Raw genomic sequence first — 21,418 nt, 5'->3', positions numbered from 1 at the left:
CCGTCCCTGGGGGTGTTCAAGCAAAGCCTGGCTGAGGCACTTAGTGCCATGGTCTGGTTGACTGGCCAGGGCTGGGTGCTAGGTTGGACTGGATGATGTTGGAGGTCTCTTCCAACCTGCTTGATTCTATGATTCTATGATTCCATTACAGCTAACTGCAATTGGATGAATTGGAAGAGGTGGACTTGCAGCTGCATGTTCACTCTTGGGTTACACTGCTCAAATACAGTCAGTTAACAGAGTTAATTCAGTCTGATAGGGGTCAAGAACTGGTTGGAAGGCTGGGCCCAGAGAGTGGTGGTCAGTGGTGCCACATCCAGTTGGCAGCTGGCTCTAGTGGTGTGCCCCAGGGATCAGTGCTGGCTGCAGTCCTGCTCGATAGCTTTATTGATGATCTGGAACAGGTGATTGGGTCCAGCAGTTTGCAGATGACACCAAGCTAGGAGGCTGACACCAAGCAGGAGATGGTGCAGATGACACCAAGATAGAAGGTGCTGGAACATGTCCAGAGAAGGGTGACAAAGCTGGTGAAAGGTCTGGAGAACAGCCCTGTGAGGAGAGGCTGAGGGAGCTGGGGGTGTGCAGAAGAGGAGGCTCAGGGCAGAGCTCATTGCTGTCTGCAGCTGCCTGAAGGGAGGCTGTAGCCAGGTGGGGTTGGTCTCTGCTGCCAGGCAAGCAGCAAGAGAAGAAGGGGACAGAGTCTCAAGCTGTGCCAGGGGAGGTCTAGGCTGGATGTTGTTAGGAAGTTGTTGTAAGAGAGAGTGATTGGCATTGGAATGGGCTGCCCAGGGAGGTGGTGGAGTCTCTGTGCTTGGAGGTGTTGAAGCACAGCCTGTCTGGGGCACTTAGTGCCATGGTCTGGTTGATTGTCTAGGGCTGGGTGCTAGGTTGGACTGGATGCTCCTGGAGGTCTCTTCCAACCTGCCTGATTCTATGATTCTATGACACTTCTGACTATCTCACAATGGAATAATATATCCAAATTACACTGGGACTTCTGCAAGCTGAGGTACTTTTGGCTCAGAGCAAACACAAACATTTTAAAGGTTTCTTGCATTCAAGGGGTTCTGTCAGCTTGAATGTTGCTTAAATGAGCTTAAGTATCTGCATGTTGAAACTCCTTATTGTGTTTCCTGAATGATATTGAATTAATACATCTTGGGTTTTGCTCTCTGAGTGGTTGACAGGGATGCTGAGAGGGCTGCAGCAGCTCTGCTGTGAGCACAGACTGAAAGAGTTGGGGCTGTGCAGGCTGGAGCAGAGGAGGCTCCCAGGTGACCTTCTTGTGGCCTTCCAGGATCTGAAGAGGCCTCCAAAAAAGCTGGGGAGGGACTTTTTAGGCTCTCAGGGAGTGCCAGGAGTGGGGGGAATGGAGCAAAGCTGGAGGTGGGGAGATTGAGACCAGAGGTGAGGAGGAAGTTGTTGGTGATGAGAGTGGTGAGAGGCTGGAATGGGTTGCCCAGGGAGGTGGTTGAGGCCCCATGGCTGGAGGTGTTTGAGGCCAGGCTGGCTGAGGCTGTGTGCAGCCTGCTGTAGGGTAGGGTGTCCCTGGGCATGGCAGGGGGGGTGGAACTGGCTGCTCCTTGTGCTCCCTTCCAACCCTGCCTGATTCTATGATTCTATGATCCTATGATTCCATGGCTCTGGCCTGCAGACAGGTCTCTTTACTGCATCATCTCATTTTCTGCTGTGCTCCACATGGGAACAAAGTTGTTCTTGAATAAAATGTTGGTCAGCCTTGCTGTCTTCCAAGGGGAAAAGGAAAAAAAAAGGAGTCAGTCAGACTAATTTCATTCCTTACCAGGAGGCTTCAAAGACAGCTACTACTCTCTTGCATTAATTAAAAGCCTTGTTAAACAGGCTGTCAGCTACAACAACCCCCTTTGCTTCACAGTGACCTTATGGCTTACAGAAGGCTGCAGGATGTGCTCTCAGGTTTCTGAAGCACATAAATCGCAGGATGTGATGCCCAAACAGAACAAGAAAACAGCCAACAGCCCCCAGAGGTGTGAACAGCCTCGCAGGTTTTCTGCTGGTGCTTTTTGCACAGCCCAGCTCACAGGATCTCAGGCTCACAGGGTGTTAGGGGTTGGAAGGGACCCAAGGAGATCATCCTGTCCAACCCCCCTGCCAGAGCAGGACAATACTAACACAGATCACAGAGGAACACATCCAGACAGGCCTTGAAAGGCTCCACAGAAGGAGACTCCACAACCTCTCTGGGCAGCCTGTGCCAGTGCTCTGGGACACTTACAGGAAAGAAGTTCCCCCTTGTGTTGAGCTGGAACCTCCTGTGCTGCAGCTTACACCCATTGCTGCTTGTCCTATCCCAGGCAGCAGTGAGCAGAGCCTGTCCCCCCCTCCTGGCAGCCCTCAGGTACTTATAAACATTTATCAACTCCCCTCTAAGTCTACTCTTCTCCAGACTAAACAGCCCCAGGTCCCTCAGGCTCTCCTCATCAGCCATGCCCTCCAGTCCCCTCATCATCCTCCTAGCCCTCTACTGGACCCTCTCCAGCAGATCCCTGTCCCTCTTCAACATGACAATTGCTAGGAAGAGATAAGCTGGGCTAACACAGTGGTGTACAACTTGGAGGAAGAGCTTTGAATGTGAAACCCAAACAATGTTCTTACATGTTTTCCAGTGTCAAGTCTTATTCCTCTAATGGTGCTCCATATATGCCCATCAATTTAGTTGTTTCAGGACCAGACATTGTCCTTCAATATGGAAAAGCCTTTCAAAAGACAAAGCAACCAACTTCCCCATTCCCTTCTCTAAGCCTGTGACTGTGCAACTTAGCCTGGCTCTTTTTTCCTACATCAATCAGGCATGACTGCTTTATTTGAGAGCACCTGATAAGCAGAGCACCTTCCACTTTCCCCTCCCTTTTTAAAAGGAAGAATAGAATCACAGAATCAAGCAGGTTGGAAGAGACCTCCAAGATCATCCATCCCAACCTAGCACCCAGCCCTGGCCAATCAACCAGACCATGGCACTAAGTGCCTCAGCCAGGCTTTGATTGAATACCTCCAGGGACAGTGACTCATCCACCTCCCTGGGCAGCCCATTCCAATGCCAACAGATTTCATATCATCAACCAGGTTGGAAGAGACCTCCAAGATCATCCAGCCCAACCTAGCACCCAGCCCTGGCCAAGCAACCAGACCATGGCACTAAGTGCCCCAGCCAGTCTTTGTTTCAACACCTCCAGGCACAGCAACTCCACCACCTCCCTGGGCAGCCCATTCCAATGCCAATCACTCTCTCTGACAACAACTTCCTAACAACATCCAGCATGATCTGAGGTAGGGTGTCCCTGCCCAGGGTAGGGAGTTTGGAACTAGATGATCCTTGTGGTCCCTTCAAAGCCTGACTGATTCCATGATTCTAGACCTCCCCTGCCACAACTCCAGACTGTGTCCCCTTGTTCTGTTGCTGCTTGCCTGGCAGAAGAGCTCAACCCCACCTGGCTACAGCCTCCCTTCAGGTAGTTGTAAACATGATTGGCTTTGGAAATATTTGATTTGTTTGGGAATATTTGATTTGATTGGGAATATTTGATTTGATTTGGAATATTTGATTTGTTTGGGAATATTTGATTTGATTGGGAATATTTGATTGGGAAACTGGCTCTGTAAACTGGGAAGATGTATTGGCTTGGGGAAAATGTATTGGCAGAAAGAGACCTGGAGGTTATCATCGACAAGCAGCTGTAGATGAGCCAGCAGTGTGCCCAGCTGGCCAAGAAAGCCAATGGCAGCCTGGCTTGTAGCAGAAATAGTGTGACCAGCAGGAGTGGGGCAATGATTGTCCTCCTGTACTCAGCATCAGTAAGGCTACATTTCAAGTAGCATGTTCAGTTTTGGGCACCTCAGTACAAGAAAGACACAGAGGCACTGGAGCAGCTGCAGAGAAGAGCAACTAAGCTGCTGAAGGGCCTAGAGAATAAGTCTTATGAAGAGTGATTGTTTTGTTTGAGGAAGATGAGGCTGAGGACAGACCTTATTGCCTTCTACCATCTTGAGTTCTGTGTTTGGTTTTGGGCTCCCCAGTTGCAGAGGGACAGGGATCTGCTGGAGAGGGTCCAACAGAGGGCTATGAGGATGATGAGGGGACAGGAGGGCTGCCTGATGAGGAGAGGCTGAGGGACCTGGGGCTGCTTAGTCTGGAGAAGAGAAGACTGAAAGGGGATTTGATCAATGTTTATAAACTTCTGAGGGCTGGGGGTCAGAAGTAGGGGGAAAAGGCTCTGCTCACTGCTCCCTGGGATAGGACAAGGAGCAATGGGTGTAGGTTGCAGCACAGGAGGTTCCAGCTCAACACAAGGGGGAACTTCTTTCCTGTAAGGGTCCCAGAGCCCTGGCACAGGCTGCCCAGAGAGGTTGTGGAGGCTCCCTCACTGGAGCCTTTCAAGGCCTGTCTGGATGTGTTCCTCTGTGTTAGATAGGATTGTCCTGCTCTGGCAGGGGCATTGGACTGGATGATCTCCTTGGGTCCCTTCCAACCCCTGACACTCTGTGAGGCTGTGAACTACCTGAAAGGACAATAAAGAGAGGTAGGTGCTGGTCTCTTCTGGTAGGTAATTATTGCTAGAACAAGAGAGAATGGCCTCAAGCTGCAGCAGGGTAGGTTTAGGATGGAGATTAGGATTAAAAAGGCTGCTGAAGGAGAGTCAGGCTCTGGAACACACTGCCCAGGGAGATGGCTGAGTCACCACCCCTGGATGTTTAAAGGTCATTTAGATGTGACACTTAGTGATATGGTTTAGTGGTGAACTTGGCAGAGTTGGTTGGACCTGATGGTCTCAAGGGTCTTTTCCAGCTATGAGTCTATGACTTCCAACAGGAAGAGTCTCCTACTAGGGCTGATGAACCCACTGATTTTTCACTATTGGAATCATAGAATCAAGCAGATTGGAAGAGACCTCCAAGCTCATCCAGTCCAACCTAGCACCCAGCCCTATCCAGTCATCTAGACCACGGCACAACGTCTCTCTCACTGTGTCTGAGTGATGAGTGCACCAAGAGTTACATCTCCTCCTGGAAGGAGGAGATAACTATGTTGGACTTTCCTCTTTTGCCTTGACAGAGACATTGCTTGAATTATTCCAGCTGACAGCTGAAATGCTACATCCAAATTTATGGGCAAGGCAGGCCTGTGTCATGCAGCCTGAGATGAAACTGTCCAGACAGTGCAGCAGGGCAAGGGGTAGCCTCTGCAAACTGATAGAGAAGGCAGTGGTGATGTCTGGGAGGTCATGGGTGGAATTTTGCATTGCTTCAAGGCTGAGGCTTCTGTGGTATTTGTATCTTGAGATCACCTGTAAAGAGAAACATTGCACAGCTACATCACTAGCAAAGCACTCATTAAACCAGAGGTAGAAGGGAGAAGTTCTCTAGGGACTGCTCCTGCTGAACAGGACTGAAACTCCTTGTTCTGAGAGAACTTAACTTTGTTTTGCTCCCAGGCCCTCAGGTAGATATAAGCCTAGGGACCAACATAAGCAGTGCTGCATGCTGGGTGAGGTGTGGCCAGTGGCAGATGTGCCCTGACTTCAGCAGATGGTGATGTCTTCCAGCACCTCTGCTCTTAAGGAGTGCAGAGCAGATTCCCATGTAAGCACTGGAAAATTCAACATGCTTCCCTGTCCTCCATGGCAGCTCACCAGTAAGGGCCCTAAGGCAGAGGTGGTGGTGTCTGAGTGAAGGGACTCAAGCCCTCCTCCACCATGGTCTCACTACCAGTCTTGTTCAACATCTTTGTGGGTGCCATGGACAGAGGCACTGAGTGCAGCCTCAGCAAGGTTGCTGCCCACACCAAGCTGTGTGGTGCAGCAGCCAGGCTGGAGGGCAGGATCCATCCAGAGGGACCTGGACAGGCTGCAGAGGTGGGCACAAGCCAAGCTCAGGAGGTTCAACAAGAGCAAGTGCAGTGTCCTGCATCTGAATGGAGGCAATGCCAAGCACAGAGGCATGCTGGGCAGTCACTGGCTGGAGAGCAGCCCTGAGGAGAGGGACTTGGGGGTGCTGCTGGAGGAGAAGCTCAAGAGGAGCCAGCAGTGTGCACTTGCAGCCCAGAAAGCCAAGCAGAGCCTGGGCTGCAGCAGCAGAAGTGTGGCCAGCAGGGCCAGGGAGGGGATTCTCCCCCTCTGCTCTGCTCTGCTGAGACCCCACCTGGAGTCCTGCATCCAGTTCTGGAGCCCCTGGGACAAGAGGGCTGTGGAGGTGCTGGACAGTGTCCAGAGTAGGGTCAGGAGGATGCTGAGAGGCTGCAGCAGCTCTGCTGTGAGCACAGACTGAAAGAGTTGGGGCTGTGCAGGCTGGAGCAGAGGAGGCTCCCAGATGTCCTTCTTGTGGCCTGCCAGCATCTGAAGGGGGCCACAAAAAAGTTGTGGAGGGACTTTTGAGGCTGTGAGGGAGTGCCAGGACTGGGGAGAATGGAGCAAAGCTGGAGGTGGTGAAACTGAGACTGGAGGTGAGAAGGAAGTTGTTGAGCATGAGAGTGGTGAGAGGCTGGACTGGGTTTTACTATGAAATCTATTAGCATTGGAATGGGCTGCCCAAGGAGGTGGTGGAGTTGCTGTCCCTGGAGGTGTTGAAGCAAAGCCTGGATGAGGCACTTAGTGCCATGGTCTGGTTGACTGGCCAGAGCTGGTTGCTAGGTTGGACTGGCTGATGTTGGAGGTCTCTTCCAACCTGGTTGATGCTATGAAATGTATTGGCAACAATCCACCACAGCACTGGAATGGGCTGCCCAAGGAGGTGGTGGAGTTGCTGTCCCTGGAGGTGTTGAAGCAAAGCCTGGCTGAGGCACTTAGTGCCATGGTCTGGTTGATTGGCCAGGGCTGGCTGCTAGGTTGGACTGGATGCTTTTGGAGATCTCTTCCAACCTGCTTGATTCTATGATTCTGTGTTTCTGCTTCCTACAAGGGAACTGGACCAGATGACCTTTAAAGGTTTAAAAGTCCCTTCCAACCCAACGCATTCTCTGATTCCATGAAACACTTAATGCTAAACATCCTGTCAGTAGCTCCCAGGAGCATTTGCAGTGCTCCAGATCCATCTCACTGTCAGTGCCTGGGCTTGCTTTGTCTTTTACCTCCCTCCCAACCGCACTTGATTTCCCCTCCTTAAGGGAAACCAAGAGAGCTCCAAGGCAGAGATAGTCGCTGAGAACCCCCTGCAGCCATACCCTCGCTGGGTGGGAGGAAGCCTTGCTGAGCTGTGTGTTGCTTTGCTCTGTCTGTGCAGATAGTTGCAGCCATCATGGCCATCACAGGCATCGTCATGATGGCCTATGCAGATGGCTTCCAGGGCGATTCCATCATCGGGGTAGCCTACGCCGTCGGATCAGCCTCCACCTCTGCGCTCTACAAGGTAGGTCAGAGCTCTTCCTTGCTGTTCTTCACCTTCTTGGACATCTGGTGTTGAAAATGCAGCAGGACTAACGTTGAATCACTGGGCAATAAAAATGGTTTGGTTCTGTTTATCCCTCCTGCATCATTTTGTGTTGGGTGCAGGTCACATCACCCCGTCAGGAAATCTGCTGTGCTGGCAATTAGTGTTAGCTGCCAAAAGCTCAGAAGGACTTTGCTTTAGGAGCCCTTAGTGAAGTTTGCATTGCCACCTATGCAAAAAAGACTGGATGAGGCACTTAGTGCTATGGTCTGGTTGATTGGATAGGGCTGGGGGATAGGTTGGACTGGATGAGCTTGGAGGTCTCTTCCAACCTCGTTGATTCAATGATTCTGTGATTCTACCATGCGAGGACTTTAGGGTCATGTTTTCACCATTTCCTGCCACCACAGTTTGTAACACTGCCAGGCAAGCAGCAAGAGAAGAAGGGGACAGAGTCTCAAGCTGTGCCAGGGGAGGTCTAGGCAACAACAAGGAAGTTGTTGTCGGAGAGAGTGATTGGCATTGGAATGGGCTGCCCAGTAGGACAAGGGAGGTTCTTCTGCCCCTGTACTCAGCACTGGTCAGGCCACACCTTGAGTACTGTGTCCAGTTCTGGGCTCCTCAATTCAAGAGACATGTTGAGATGCTGGAAAGTGTCCAGAGAAGGGCAGCAAGGCTGGGGAGGGGCCTGGAGCAGAGCCCTGTGAGGAGAGGCTGAGGGAGCTGGGGGGGTGCAGCCTGCAGCAGAGGAGGCTCAGGGCAGAGCTCATTGCTGTCTGCAGCTGCCTGCAGGGAGGCTGTAGCCAGGTGGGGTTGGGCTCTGCTGCCAGACAAGCAGCAGCAGAAGAAGGAGACACAGTCTCAAGTTGTGCCAGGGGAGGTCTAGGCTGGATGTTGTTAGGAAGTTGTTGTCAGAGAGAGTGATTGACATTGGAATGGGCTGCCCAGGGAGGTGGTGGAGTCTCTGTGGCTGGAGGTGTTGAAGCCAAGCCTGGCTGAGGCACTTAGTGCCATGGTCTGGTTGATTGGCCAGGGCTGGGTGCTAGGTTGGCCTGGATGATGTTGGAGCTCTCTTCCAACCTGCTTGATTCTATGATTCTATGACTGTTCTGGAGGGATGTGCTGTGGGCAGCAGGGAGAAGATGCTGGATGTGTATAGAGCTTTTCCTAGTGGGGACAACTGAGCAGCTCATCCCTGCTCTGCACTGCAGCTTTCTTGTGCATTCTGTGCTCGTGCTGGACTTGGAGCCCCTGCGTGTGCCTAGTGCAGGTGATGCATTGAGATACACAGAGCTTTGTCCCCTGCTTCAAAGCAGTGGCTGCTCTTGAAGGTGAGAAATGAAGAAGGCAGGGATGTGGCTGAGTTAGAAATAGGTTGAGCTGAATGTGGTTGTGCTTAGTGTCAGCTCAGGGAGGGTGAGGGCTGTGTGTAAAAGAGAAGAAATTCAGAATTAGTCATATTGGGATGGGAAGTTACCTCCCAGCCTGCTGCAGTTGAAGATATAGCAGCTCCCTGCAAGGAGGTTGGACCACATGACCTTTAATGGTCCCCTCCAACTCAAACCATTCTGATTTAGTCATGGAGCAAAGCTGGAGGTGGGGAGATTGAGAGTGGAGGTGAGGAGGAAGTTGTTGAGCAGGACAGTGGTGAGAGGCTGGACTGGATTGCCCAGGGAGGTGGTTGAGGCCCCATGGCTGGAGGTGTTTGAGGCCAGGCTGGCTGAGGCTGTGTGCAGGCTGCTCTAGGGTAGGGTGTCCCTGGGCATGGCAGGGGGGGTTGGAACTGGCTGCTCCTTGTGGTCCCTTCCAACCCTGACTGCTTCTATGCTTTTGTGATTCTATGATTCTTTGATTCTGTGATGCTGTGATCCACAAGTGCATGAATTCAGGCTCTTGTAGGACAAACCCTCTGTGAAGCTTGTGCTGCCTGAGAATTCGAAAGATGTCCCTCCAGGCTGGGTTTTCCTCTCACAGAAGGTTGGTGCTGTGAAAGCCACTGGAGTCCTCTCACAGACTCTAACAGTGCCAAGCACAGCCCAAATCCGGTGACTTCCTTGCATGTGGTCCTTGGGTTCTTTGTTACATTTGCTCCTCATGGCATTTTGCATTAAGCCCTGTTGGACAGACACAAGGATCCCTGTGGCAGCAGTATCCTAGACCATGGCATATCTATGGCAGCAGTATCCTAGACCATGGTATCCCTGTGGCAGCAGTATCCTAGACCATGGCACCCCTATGGCAGCAGTATCCTAGACCATGGCATTCCTATGGCAGCAGTATCCCAGACCATGGTATCCCTGTGGCAGCAGTATCCTAGACCATGGCACCCCTATGGCAGCAGTATCCTAGACCATGGTATCCCTGTGGCAGCAGTATCCCAGACCATGGCATCCCTATGGCATCAGTATCCTAGACCATGGTATCCCAGACCATGGCACCCCTATGGCAGCAGTATCCTAGACCATGGCACCCCTATGGCAGCAGTATCCTAGACCATGGTATCCCAGACCATGGCATCCCTATGGGAGCAGTATCCTAGACCACGGCATCCCTATGGCAGCAGTATCCCAGACCATGGCATCCCTATGGCAGCAGTATCCTAGACCATGGTATCCCAGACCACAGCATCCCTATGGGAGCAGTATCCCAGACCACGGCATCCCTATGGCAGCAGTATCCCAGACCATGGCATCCCTATGGCAGCAGTATCCTAGACTATGGCATCCTATGGCAGCAGTATCCCAGACCATGGTATCCCTGTGGCAGCAGTATCCCAGACCATGGCATCCTATGGCAGCGGTATCCCAGACCATGGCATCCTATGGCAGCAGTATCCCAGACCATGGCATCCTATGGCAGCAGTATCCTAGACCATGGTACCCCTATGGCAGCAGTATCCCAGATCATGGCATTCCTCTGGCAGCAGTATCCCAGATCATGGTATCCCTGTGCCAGCAGTATCCCAGACCATGGCATCCCTGTGCCAGCAGTATCCCAGACCATGGCATCCCTGTCTGTGACAACATTCAGGAAAGGGCATCAACTTGGACCAAAGCTCCTCTTGCTAACCTCTTCTGTAGGAAAGGGCTGGGTTGTAGCACACTGCCCTGTGCCCTGCTGCCCCAGGGCAGTGAGGAGCACTCTGTGCAGGGTGGCCTTGTTTCCTGTGACAAGCATGACTTTTGAACCCCTCCTCTCTCCTCTTCTGTGCAGGTTTTGTTCAAAATGTTTCTTGGCAGTGCCAACTTCGGGGAAGCAGCACATTTTGTGTCTACACTGGGCTTCTTCAATCTAATCTTCATCTCTGTCACCCCAATCATACTGTATTTTACCAAGGTGGAGTACTGGTCCCCCTTCTCTGCTGTGCCCTGGGGCTACCTCTGTGGCGTTGCTGGCCTCTGGTTAGGTATGTGATAAAAATGTATCCTTTTTCCAGCTCTTCTCCTTGCATCAGTACAAAATTAGCACCAGGCACAGAATGTTGTTCCCTCCCCACCCCCCACCCCCCTCCCCCCGCCTTAGGCAGAAGAGCTCTCACACAGATGAACTCCAAGAAGTGTTACAGGCTGGGATCAGAGTGGCTGGTGGGCAGCCAGGCAGAAAGGGAGCTGGGGGTGATGGGAGAGAGGAGCTGAAGATGAGGCAGCAGTGCCCAGGTGGTCAAGAGAGCCAATGGCATCCTGGGCTGGCTCAGGAGCAGTGTGGCCAGCAGGACAAGGGAGGTTCTTGTGCCCCTGTGCTCAGCACTGCTCAGGCCACCCCTTGAGTGCTGTGTCCAGTTCTGGGCTCTTGAATTGAAGAGAGATGTTGAGGTGCTGGAAGGTGTTTGGAGAAGGGCAGCAAGGCTGGGGAGGGGCCTGGAGCAGAGCCCTGTGAGGAGAGGCTGAGGGAGCTGGGGGTGTGCAGCCTGCAGCAGAGGAGGCTCAGGGCAGAGCTCATTGCTGCCTGCAGCTGCCTGCAGGGAGGCTGTAGCCAGGTGAGGCTGGGCTCTGCTGCCAAGCAAGCAGCAACAGAACAAGAGGACAGTCTCAGGCTGTGGGAAGGGAGGTCTAGGCTGGATGTTGTTAGGAAGTTGTTGGCAGAGAGAGTGATTGGCATTGGAATGGGCTGCCCAGGGAGGTGTTGAAGCCAAGCCTGGCTGGGGCACTTAGTGCCATGGTCTGGTTGGTTGGCCAGGGCTGGGTGCTAGGTTGGACTGGATGAGCTTGGAGGTCCCTTCCTACTTGCCTGATTCTATGATTCTCTGATCACAGTGCAAACAGGTACTCCTTGAGAAATTATTGACATTGTGTCATAGGAAGCATTAATGGTAATGCTAATAGCAGAGAATGAGGATGAAGCTGTGATGCTAATTGTCCCTTCCTTGGCTTTGCACTCCTACTGTAGTTTCATTGCTGGTTCTGTTTCTGGCACAGCTTGATTGCTGTAGATCCAGAGGGCTGCATGTTCCCAGGCAGCTCCTTGCACACTCTGTGGGGTGTGTGTGGGGCCCCACACTGAGACACCTTTCTGGGAGGGTTGCAGGACTCTGGGTAGAGCTCACACAGCTTTGCCTTAGCCTCTGCAAGGGCTATCACTCCTTCAAGATGTCTAGATGTGCTGAGGGACACGGTTTAGTGGTGGACTTGGCAGTGCTAGGTTAATGGTTGGACTTGATCTTAAATGTCTTTTCCAACCTGGAATGATTCTCTGCTGCAGGCTTCCCTCTGCCTTCCCATGGTGCTCCCTCTTTCAGAGCCACAATCACTGTCCTCTAGCCAGGCAGAGTATCTGATGGATTCAGCCCAGGGCTGTTCTGATTACCACATATAACAACATCACTTCCTTAGTAAAGCCTCTGTTATTTCATAATTGAAGAGCTTTTTGTCTCCACTAGGAGTGTATTAAGTGGAAGCAAAGAGGGTGCTTGGTACATAGCCCATCAATATAGATTCCCTGAGGCATGGTCAGGCTGAGAGTTGAAGTACTCTGAGCATCTTCAAAGTGCTCAGGACAAAATTGCAGCTGCCCCATGAACACCTAAGGGACAGAAAAAGTAGGGATGAATTCTCATCCAGCAACCTACCCAAGTGTATAATACAGGCACAAGGGAACAACCCTGCAGAGCAAACAAACTTGCTCTGTTTATTCAAGGGACTCATCACAGTAGGACTGGATGATGGACAGTGAAGGAGGACCTGGCATCTTGCCACAGCATCAGCCTCTGTCTGCAATGGCTGGAGGCAGTCATGGTCTAGTTGATTGGACAGAGTGTGATAGGTTGGACTGGTTGATCTTAGAGTTCTTGGAGGTCTCTTCCAACCTGGTTGATTCTATGGTTCTGACCTGATTGGTTCTATGATTCTAACCTGATTGATTCTATGATGCTAACCTGATTGGTTCTATGATTCTAACCTGATTGGTTCTATGATGCTAACCTGATTGGTTCTATGATTCTAACCTGATTGGTTCTATGATGCTAACCTGATTGGTTCTATGATTCTAACCTGATTGGTTCTATGAGTCTAACCTGATTGGTTCTATGATTCTAACCTGATTGGTTCTGTGATTCTAACCTGATTGGTTCTATGATTCTAACCTGATTGATTATATGATTCTAACCTGATTGGTTCTATGATTCTAACCTGATTGATTCTATGATGCTAACCTGATTGGTTCTATGATTCTAACCTGATTGGTTCTATGATGCTAACCTGATTGGTTCTATGATTCTAACCTGATTGGTTCTGTGATTCTAACCTGATTGGTTCTATGATTCTAACCTAATTGATTCTATGATTCTAACCTGATTGGTTCTGTGATTCTAACCTGATTGGTTCTATGATTCTAACCTAATAGATTCTATGATTCTAACCTGATTGGTTCTGTGATTCTAACCTGATTGGTTCTATGAGTCTAACCTGATTGGTTCAATGATTCTAACCAGATTGATTCTATGATTCTAACCCCATTGGTTCTATGATGCTAACCTGATTGGTTCAATGATTCTAACCTGATTGGTTCTATGATTCTAACCTGATTGATTCTATGATTTTATGAATGCTAAGAACAGGAAGATCTTTGTAGTTTGCATTTGGTCAGTCCAGGAAATTGGATCTGGCTGGGAATGCTCTCATGAAAAAAAACGAACCAAACCAACCCATAAATGAAAGGCATTGAAAGTTTGTGCTTCTGTCAGCTTTCATTTTGCCTTCAACGTGGCAGCAAGAGCATGGCCTCACTCCAGTCTGCTTAGTTCATAGTTACCTTTATCAGCTAATGGTATTTGGTGTCATTTAGAGCATGAATTCCTGCTGCTGTCACCTTTGATGTGTGATCTAACTAGAGAGGTGTGCAGCCTTTCATGGAAAATACACTACTATGACAGGGACAACCCAGCCTCGAGTCAGGAGGGGCAGCTGGGATCAGCTTCCTTCAGGTAGGAGGAGAAATGATGGATTATGGCAGCAAAAGTAGGTCATTGGTATCAACAAGGAGAGGCTGAGGGAGCTGGGGGTGTGCAGCCTGCAGAAGAGGAGGCTCAGGGCAGACCTCATTGCTGTCTACAACTCCCTGAAGGGAGGCTGTAGTCAGGTGGGGTTGGGCTCTTCTGCCAGGCAAGCAGCAATAAAACAAGGGGACAGAGTCTGGAGTTGTGCCAGGGGAGGTCTAGGCTGGATGTTGTTAGGAAGTTGTTGTCAGAGAGAGTGATTGGCATTGGAATGGGCTGCCCAGGGAGGTGGTGGAGTCTCTGTGCCTGGAGGTGTTGAAGCCAAGCCTGGCTGAGGCACTTAGTGCCATGGTCTGGTTGCTTGGCCAGGGCTGGGTGCTAGGTTGGCCTGGATGATGTTGGAGCTCTCTTCCAACCTGCTTGAATCTACGATTCTATGATTCAATGAACATATAATATATGCATAGATCATATTTGGAGGGTCAAGGTGGAGAAGTCTGACTCCAGTGTATTTCCCCACAGTCACTCATTGTTTTCTCTCCCAGCTTTCAACATGCTGGTGAACGTCGGTGTCATGCTGACGTACCCCATCCTGATCTCTATCGGCACAGTGCTCAGCGTCCCTGGAAATGCAGGTACAAGTACCATGGAAGGGGTGGGGAAAAATAAGCTTGCCTGAAACCCTTTGTCTGAATGTTGCCATCTATGTCAGCAGTGTGCCCAGGTGGCCAAGAGAGCCAATGGCATCCTGGCCTGGATCAGGAGCAGTGTGGGCAGCAGGACAAGGGAGGTTCTTGTGCCCCTGTGCTCAGCACTGCTCAGGCCACCCCTTGAGTGCTGTGTCCAGTTCTGGGCTCCTCCATTCAAGAGAGATGTTGAGGTGCTGGAAGGTGTTTGGAGAAGGGCAGCAAGGCTGGTGAGGGGCCTGGAGCAGAGCCCTGTGAGGAGAGGCTGAGGGAGCTGGGGGTGTGCAGCCTGCAGCAGAGGAGGCTCAGGGCAGAGCTCATTGCTGTCTGCAGCTGCCTGCAGGGAGGCTGTAGCCAGGTGGGGTTGGTCTCTCCTGCCAGGCAAGCAGCAACAGAAGAAGGGGACAGAGTCTGGAGTTTTGGCAGGGCAGGTCTATGCTGGATGTTGTTAGGAAGTTGTTGTCAGAGAGAATGATTGGCATTGGAATGGGCTGCCCAGGGAGGTGGTGGAGTGGCTGTTGCTGGAGGTGTTGAAGCCAAGCCTGGCTGGGGCACTTAGTGCCATGGTCTGGTTGCTTGGCCAGGGCTGGGTGCTAGGTTGGACTGGATGATGTTGGAGGTCTCTTCCAACCTGGCTGATTCTATGATTCAGAGCCAGAGTGCAGCACGCAGACAGTTGAGAGCTGCCAGGCTGGCTGGGTGCTAGAGATCCTCCTGCCACACTTCTAACGCCATCGTTAATTTCTTCTTCACAGCTGTGGATCTGTTGAAGCACAAAATGATCTTCAGCGTGGTGAGGCTGGGAGCCACCATCATCATTTGCATGGGGTTCCTGCTGATGCTGCTCCCTGAGGAGTGGGATGAAATGACACTGAGGTTCATCAACAGCCTGAAGGAGAAGAAAAGCGAGGACCACGCCGACGATATCACAGACACCAGCGTACACATGAGAAGCAGAAGCAGGGCTAATGGGACAGTGTCTATACCACTAGCTTAGGGGCTGGTGGAGGACTTGAGCTGCACCCAGGTGTATATTCTGTGAATATAGCTTAAATCTCCTCACTACCTGTATGCTTAAAGCCAACATTTACTCTGAACTGGAGGTGAACTGCAAGAGAAGAGAAATATGTCTATATAAATGTTTACATTTATACACTTACCAAGGAAGGGATGTAAATAGCTGCAATAAAATGTTTTGTAATTAAAAAACACCCCCAGGTAAGCTCCTGCCTTACTGAGCTGTTAAAATAGAGATCAGGTCTACACTGTTTAACTCCTGGTCAAAAGAGAGATACTGATTCCAGTTCTGGGTTCCTCAATTCAAGAGAGATGTTGAGGTGCTGGAAGGTGTCCAGAGAAGGGCAAGGAAGCTGGTGAGGGGCCTGGAGCAGAGCCCTGTGAGGAGAGGCTGAGGGAGCTGGGGGGGTGCAGCCTGCAGCAGAGGAGGCTCAGGGCAGAGCTCATTGCTGTCTGCAGCTGCCTGCAGGGAGGCTGTAGCCAGGTGGGGTTGGGCTCTGCTGCCAGGCAAGCAGCAGCAGAAGGGGACACAGTCTCAAGCTGTGCCAGGGGGGGTCTAGGCTGGATGTTGTTAGGAAGTTGTTGTCAGAGAGAGTGATTGGCATTGGAATGGGCTGCCCAGGGAGGTGGTGGAGTCTCTGTGCCTGGAGGTGTTGAAGCCAAGCCTGGCTGGGGCACTTAGTGCCATGGTCTGGTTGATTGGGCAGGGCTGGATGCTAAGTTGGACTGGATGAGCTTGGAGGTCCCTTCCAACCTGGTTTATTCTATGATTCTCTGATTCTGTGGCATAGTTGATTGGATAGGGCTGGGTGCTAGGTTGGACTGGATGAGCTTGGAGGTCCCTTCCAACCTGGTTGATTCTATGATTCATCACAAGGCTGCAGAACTACGGCAGTAGAAACCAATCCAATCCACCACTCCCTTCACATGCAATCCAGAGGTGTAAGGTTTGGGTGCTCACAGATGGGCCTCTTAAAGCCTTTTTTTAACATCTGAGATGTTCTCACCTCCTTGTCTGTGCTTTTGAGAGGAGCTACACCATAAAAACACTCTGAAATCTATCATTGGGGAGATACTGATGGGATGATGCAGCTGAGAGCAAATAGCATATGGCATCTTGGGCACCACCCCAAGTCCATTTTGAGGCTGATGTGTTCATTTGCATGACTAGATAGTTTTAGAGATGTGTTTTACTGAATTTTTCCAGCTCCTGCCAAACTGAACACATGGGAAAAGCAAACATTTGGGTTTAGTATGCATTGATGAGTATGCTTTGGCCAGCAGCCTCATGGCAGCATCTTTCAAGCCCATCTTCAAGGAGCCTCACTGAGTATTCAGCAAGGAAAATGGTGAAATCCCAGGCTGTGAGTCAGTTTTCCCCTGCTTGAAACATTTCATGGCCAGGGGCATAGCATCACAGTATCACAGTATCACCAAGGTTGGAAGAGACCTCACAGATCATCAAGTCCAACCCTTTACCACAGTGCCCAAGGCTAGACCATGGCACCAAGTGCCACATCCAACCTTGCCTTGAACTGCCCCAGGGATGACGTGTGTTGCTGTGCAAGCCTACAAGCAACCTCTGTGCACATCCCATCCCCAGAGACCAGCTATCACCCTAGCAATTCTACAGAGAGAAGAGGCAGATAGTTCTGAGCCCAGCAGCCACCTCCTGCATCTCATCAGGCTCATCAGACATCATCTCACCCAGCCCAAGCCTTGTGCTAGGACCGAGCAATCCCCCACATGGAGCAAACAGTGGTGAGGGTTGAACCAAAACTGCAGAAGGCTTTCACCTATGCCACTGCTTTGCTGTGGGTGGGCTGGAAGGATGTGCTCCTGCATCCATAGGCTGGATGTTAGCAGGAAGTTCTTGACAGAGTGATTGACATTGGAATGGGCTGCCCAGGGAGGTGGTGGAATCGCCATCCCTGGAGGTGTTCAAGCAAAGCCTGGCTGGGGCACTGAGTGCCATGGTCTGGTTGACTGGCCAGGGCTGGGTGCTAGGTTGGACTGGATGAGCTTGGAGCTCTCTTCCAACCTGGCTGATTCTATGATCAGCCCTGGGCAACATCCACTGCTCTAGCCACGAATGCTCCAGGTCCCCAGAGGCAAGCAGGTACCTAACCCTTTGGTTGCATTACAGCCAGATGCTTTTGGGGGGTGTTCATCCCACTCAGTAATTCCTTAAGGCTCCCTCATGCCCACCCTGCAGTTTGTCTTCCTTACCGAGGAGGGTAACTGTATGCGCTAGAGCTCAGCTCAGCCTTTCAGCCAGAGAAAAGCCATTAAGGCCAAGAAGTCAGACCACAAATGGAGCCTCTTTTGTGTGCTGGTGCTGGTGCTCCATCAGAGGAATACAAACCCATAATCACACCCATCAAGTCACCAACGAGCTGCGCTTCCTTCTGACGCCGTGGGCAGCTCTGACGAGCCCTTCTACCACCTCTAGCAACGTGAAGGGTTCCAATCCAAGCGCACCACCTCGTTTGCACCCCGGGGAAAGAGGCGGGTTTGATGTGGCAGCTGCCTTCTCCAAGCCTCCCTCACGTCAGAGCTTGGCTGTCTGGCAGGAAAGCAGAACGTGCTGTGCATAAGCCACCCCCAGCAGCCCCTCTCCAGAGGGCTCACCCCCCCTGCGCTGCATGCAGTGTTATCAGCACCACCAGCACCTGCAGCCTCGGCTGGGACAAGATGACACCAAGCTGGGGGCAGATGTGGCTGGGTTGGAGGGCAGAAGGGCTCTGCAGCAGGACCTTGACCGCCTGGACAGATGGGCAGAGTCCAATGGGATGGGGTTCAATAGCTCCAAGTGCAGGGTGCTGCACTTTGGCCACAACAACCCCATGCAGAGATACAGGCTGGGGTCGGAGTGGCTGAGAGCAGCCAGACAGAGAGGGATCTGGGGGTGCTGATTGATACCCACCTGAACATGAGCCAGCAGTGTGCCCAGGTGGCCAAGAGAGCCAGTGGCATCCTGGCCTGCGTCAGGAATGGTGTGGCCAGCAGGAGCAGGGAGGTCATTCTGCCCCTGTACTCTGCACTGGTTAGACCACACCCTGAGTCCTATGTTCAGTTCTGGGCCCCCCAGTTTAGGAGGGACATTGAGATGCTTGAGCGTGTCCAGAGAAGGGCGACAAGGCTGGGGAGAGGCCTTGAGCACAGCCCTACGAGGAGAGGCTGAGGGAGCTGGGATTGGTTAGCCTGGAGAAGAGGAGGCTCAGGGGTGACCTTATTGCTGTCTGCAACTACCTGAGGGGTGGTTGTGGCCAGGAGGAGGTTGCTCTCTTCTCTCAGGTGGCCAGCACCAGAACAAGAGGACACAGCCTCAGGCAGTGCCAGGGGAGATTTAGGCTGGAGGTGAGGAGAAAGTTCTTCCCTGAGAGAGTCATTGGACACTGGAATGGGCTGCCCAGGGAGGTGGTGGAGTCACCGTCCCTGGAGCTGTTCAAGGCAGGATTGGATGTGGCACTTGGTGCCATGGTCTGGCCTTGAGCTCTGTGGTAAAGGGTTGGACTTGATGATCTGTGAGGTCTCTTCCAACCCTGATGATACTGTGATACTGTGAAGATGAACATGCCCTGTTGATGCAAGTGACAAGCAGCAGAGGGGGGAACAAGCTGTGTTGGTTGACTTGACAGATGTGCAGTAGCAGGATCTGATGATGCTAGCCAGAGAGGCAGCGCTGGGGTTCCTCTCTGCTGCTCTTTCTTCTTGCTATCACCAGCTAAGCCTGCAGACACAACAAATGACAGCAAGTCTCTTGGCATCATTATGGTTCCTCCTTGCTTTAATCACCAAGGATTGGCATAAAGGCCAGGCATTATTTTGACAAAATTCCATGCCACCTGCTTTCCAACTCCTCTCCTGCCTATGTTTCCTGCAAGTCCAGGGCAAAACCTGCTGCATTATTGGCAACACACTGACTTGTCACTGCCCATCCCTTCCATTTGCCCTACTGGGAGGTGAGAGACAGGGTGGAGAGGGAACACTCAGCCACTCAGGCAGCCTTACACCAGTACTTACTTACAGCAGTACTTACAGCAGTACCAGGGCAGCAAAGCTGGTGAGGGGCCTGGAGCACAGCCCTGTGAGGAGAGGCTGAGGGAGCTGGGGGTGTGCAGCCTGCAGCAGAGGAGGCTCAGGGCAGAGCTCATTGCTGTCTGCAACAACCAGAAAGAAAGGGAACTGGGGGTGCTGGTAGAGAGTAGCTGAACATGAGCCAAGAGTGTGCCCAGGTGGGCAGCAGAGCCAATGGCATCCTGGGCTGGCTCAGGAGCAGTGTGGGCAGCAGGACAAGGGAGGTTCTTTTGCTCCTGTGCTCAGCACTGCTCAGGCCACACCTTGAGTGCTGTGTCCAGTTCTGGGCTCCTCAATTCAAGAGAGATGTTGAGATACTGGAACATGTCCAGAGAAAGGCAATGAAGCTGGTGAGGGGCCTGGAGCAGAGCCCTGTGAGGAGAGGCTGAGGGAGCTGGGGGTGTGCAGCCTGCAGAAGAGGAGGCTCAGGGCAGAGCTCATTGCTGTCTACAACTCCCTGCAGGGAGGCTGTAGCCAGGTGGGGTTGGGCTCTGCTGCCAGGCAAGCAGCAACAGAAGAAGGGGACACAGTCTGGAGTTGTGGCAGGGGAGGTCTAGGCTGGATGTTGTTAGGAAGTTGTTGTCAGAGAGAGTGATTGGCATTGGAATGGGCTGCCCAGGGAGGTGGTGGAGTCTCTGTGGCTGGAGGTGTTGAAGCCAAGCCTGGCTGAGGCACTTAGTGCCATGGTCTGGTTGCTTGGCCAGGGCTGGGTGCTAGGTTGGACTGGATGAGCTTGGAGCTCTCTTCCAACCTGCTTGATTCTCTGATTCTATGACCTCTTCACCCAGAGATGAAGTGCTTGGAGCAATATCCACCTCAGGTATGTCTGTTTCTTTGCAGTCCCCTTCCCTCAATCACTCTGTGGTAGGTTGTGGTGGCATCCTGCATGGCAAGTAAGGAAACACATAGGGCTTGGAAAGAAAGCTGGCCAAGAGAGGGAGTCTGGGGAGCAGGGTCACCCTCTGAGGGCTTCAGCACGGCCTGGGCTACAGCATCACCTCCTGATACAGCACCATGGGTGCTACCTTTAACATCCCTGAGGGTTCTCCATTCTGACACATCCATCAGTGCATTTAGTTCACAGTTTTCCCAAGCTGGCTAACAGGACTGATGTGTTCTCAGCAGGGGGGGTGGGAGGGGGAAGAGGAAAAAAACACAGCCTGAATTCCCTTCTGAAAACTGAAGATTTATCAGAAGAGATGCTGGTACAAATGCAACAGCCAGCTGAGGTGGTGCTCCTGCTCTGGTACAAATGCAACAGCCAGCTGAGGTGGTGCTCCTGCTCTGGTACAAATGCAACAGCCATCTGAGGTGGTGCTCCTGCTCTGGTACAAATGCAACAGCCAGCTGAGGTGGTGCTCCTGCTCTGGTAGAAATGCAACAGCCAGCTGAGGTGGTGCTTCTGCTCTGGTAGAAATGCAACAGCCAGCTGAGGTGGTGCTCCTGCTTGAAAATCACTTGTATGTGAAAAAACAAAGCTTCCTCAGGGCTTGGTGCTGGCTTCTCAGGCTGCTTTGTACTTCTCCAGCAGCAGCAGCAGCAGCAGCAGCAGCAGCAGCAGCAGCACAGCAGCAGCAGCAGCAGCAGCAGCAGCAGCAGCAGCAGCAGCAGCAGCAGCACAGCAGCAGCAGCAGCAACCTCTCATCCCTGCAGGGGAATGGCTGGGGCCAGGTCAATGTTTAACCGAGCTGGGAAGAACGTGTGGGAGCCAGCTCTGGGCTCAGAAAGCAGCAGGGAGCTCCCCACAGGGTGGCTCACAAAGATCTCTCTGTGTTCAGGGAGGACAGCACATTCAGGGGATTTTCCA

The 21,418-nt window shown here is 52.0% G+C and overlaps 1 protein-coding gene across 7 annotated transcripts in view; it reads left to right on the top strand.

The window, feature by feature from the left end:
- The window catches only part of SLC35F4 (solute carrier family 35 member F4), a 277,284-nt gene extending 261,559 nt beyond the window's left edge, over positions 1 to 15,725 (top strand). For all 7 annotated transcript variants that reach the window (XM_064150221.1, XM_064150418.1, XM_064150299.1 and 4 more), the window contains 4 exons: positions 7,252 to 7,377; positions 10,612 to 10,804; positions 14,374 to 14,463; positions 15,270 to 15,725. In XM_064150221.1, coding sequence (XP_064006291.1) covers positions 7,252 to 7,377; positions 10,612 to 10,804; positions 14,374 to 14,463; positions 15,270 to 15,511 — 651 coding nt within the window. In that variant the 3' untranslated portion in view covers positions 15,512 to 15,725. The remainder of the gene's footprint in view (positions 1 to 7,251; positions 7,378 to 10,611; positions 10,805 to 14,373; positions 14,464 to 15,269) is intronic.
- The last annotated feature ends 5,693 nt before the right edge of the window (positions 15,726 to 21,418 follow it).

The sequence above is a fragment of the Pogoniulus pusillus genome, chromosome 1, assembly GCF_015220805.1.
Source record: "Pogoniulus pusillus isolate bPogPus1 chromosome 1, bPogPus1.pri, whole genome shotgun sequence".
Taxonomy (NCBI): Eukaryota; Metazoa; Chordata; class Aves; order Piciformes; family Lybiidae; genus Pogoniulus; species Pogoniulus pusillus.
The sequence above is the reverse complement of the archived record's forward strand: the minus strand, read 5'-3'. Positions and strand labels throughout refer to the sequence as shown.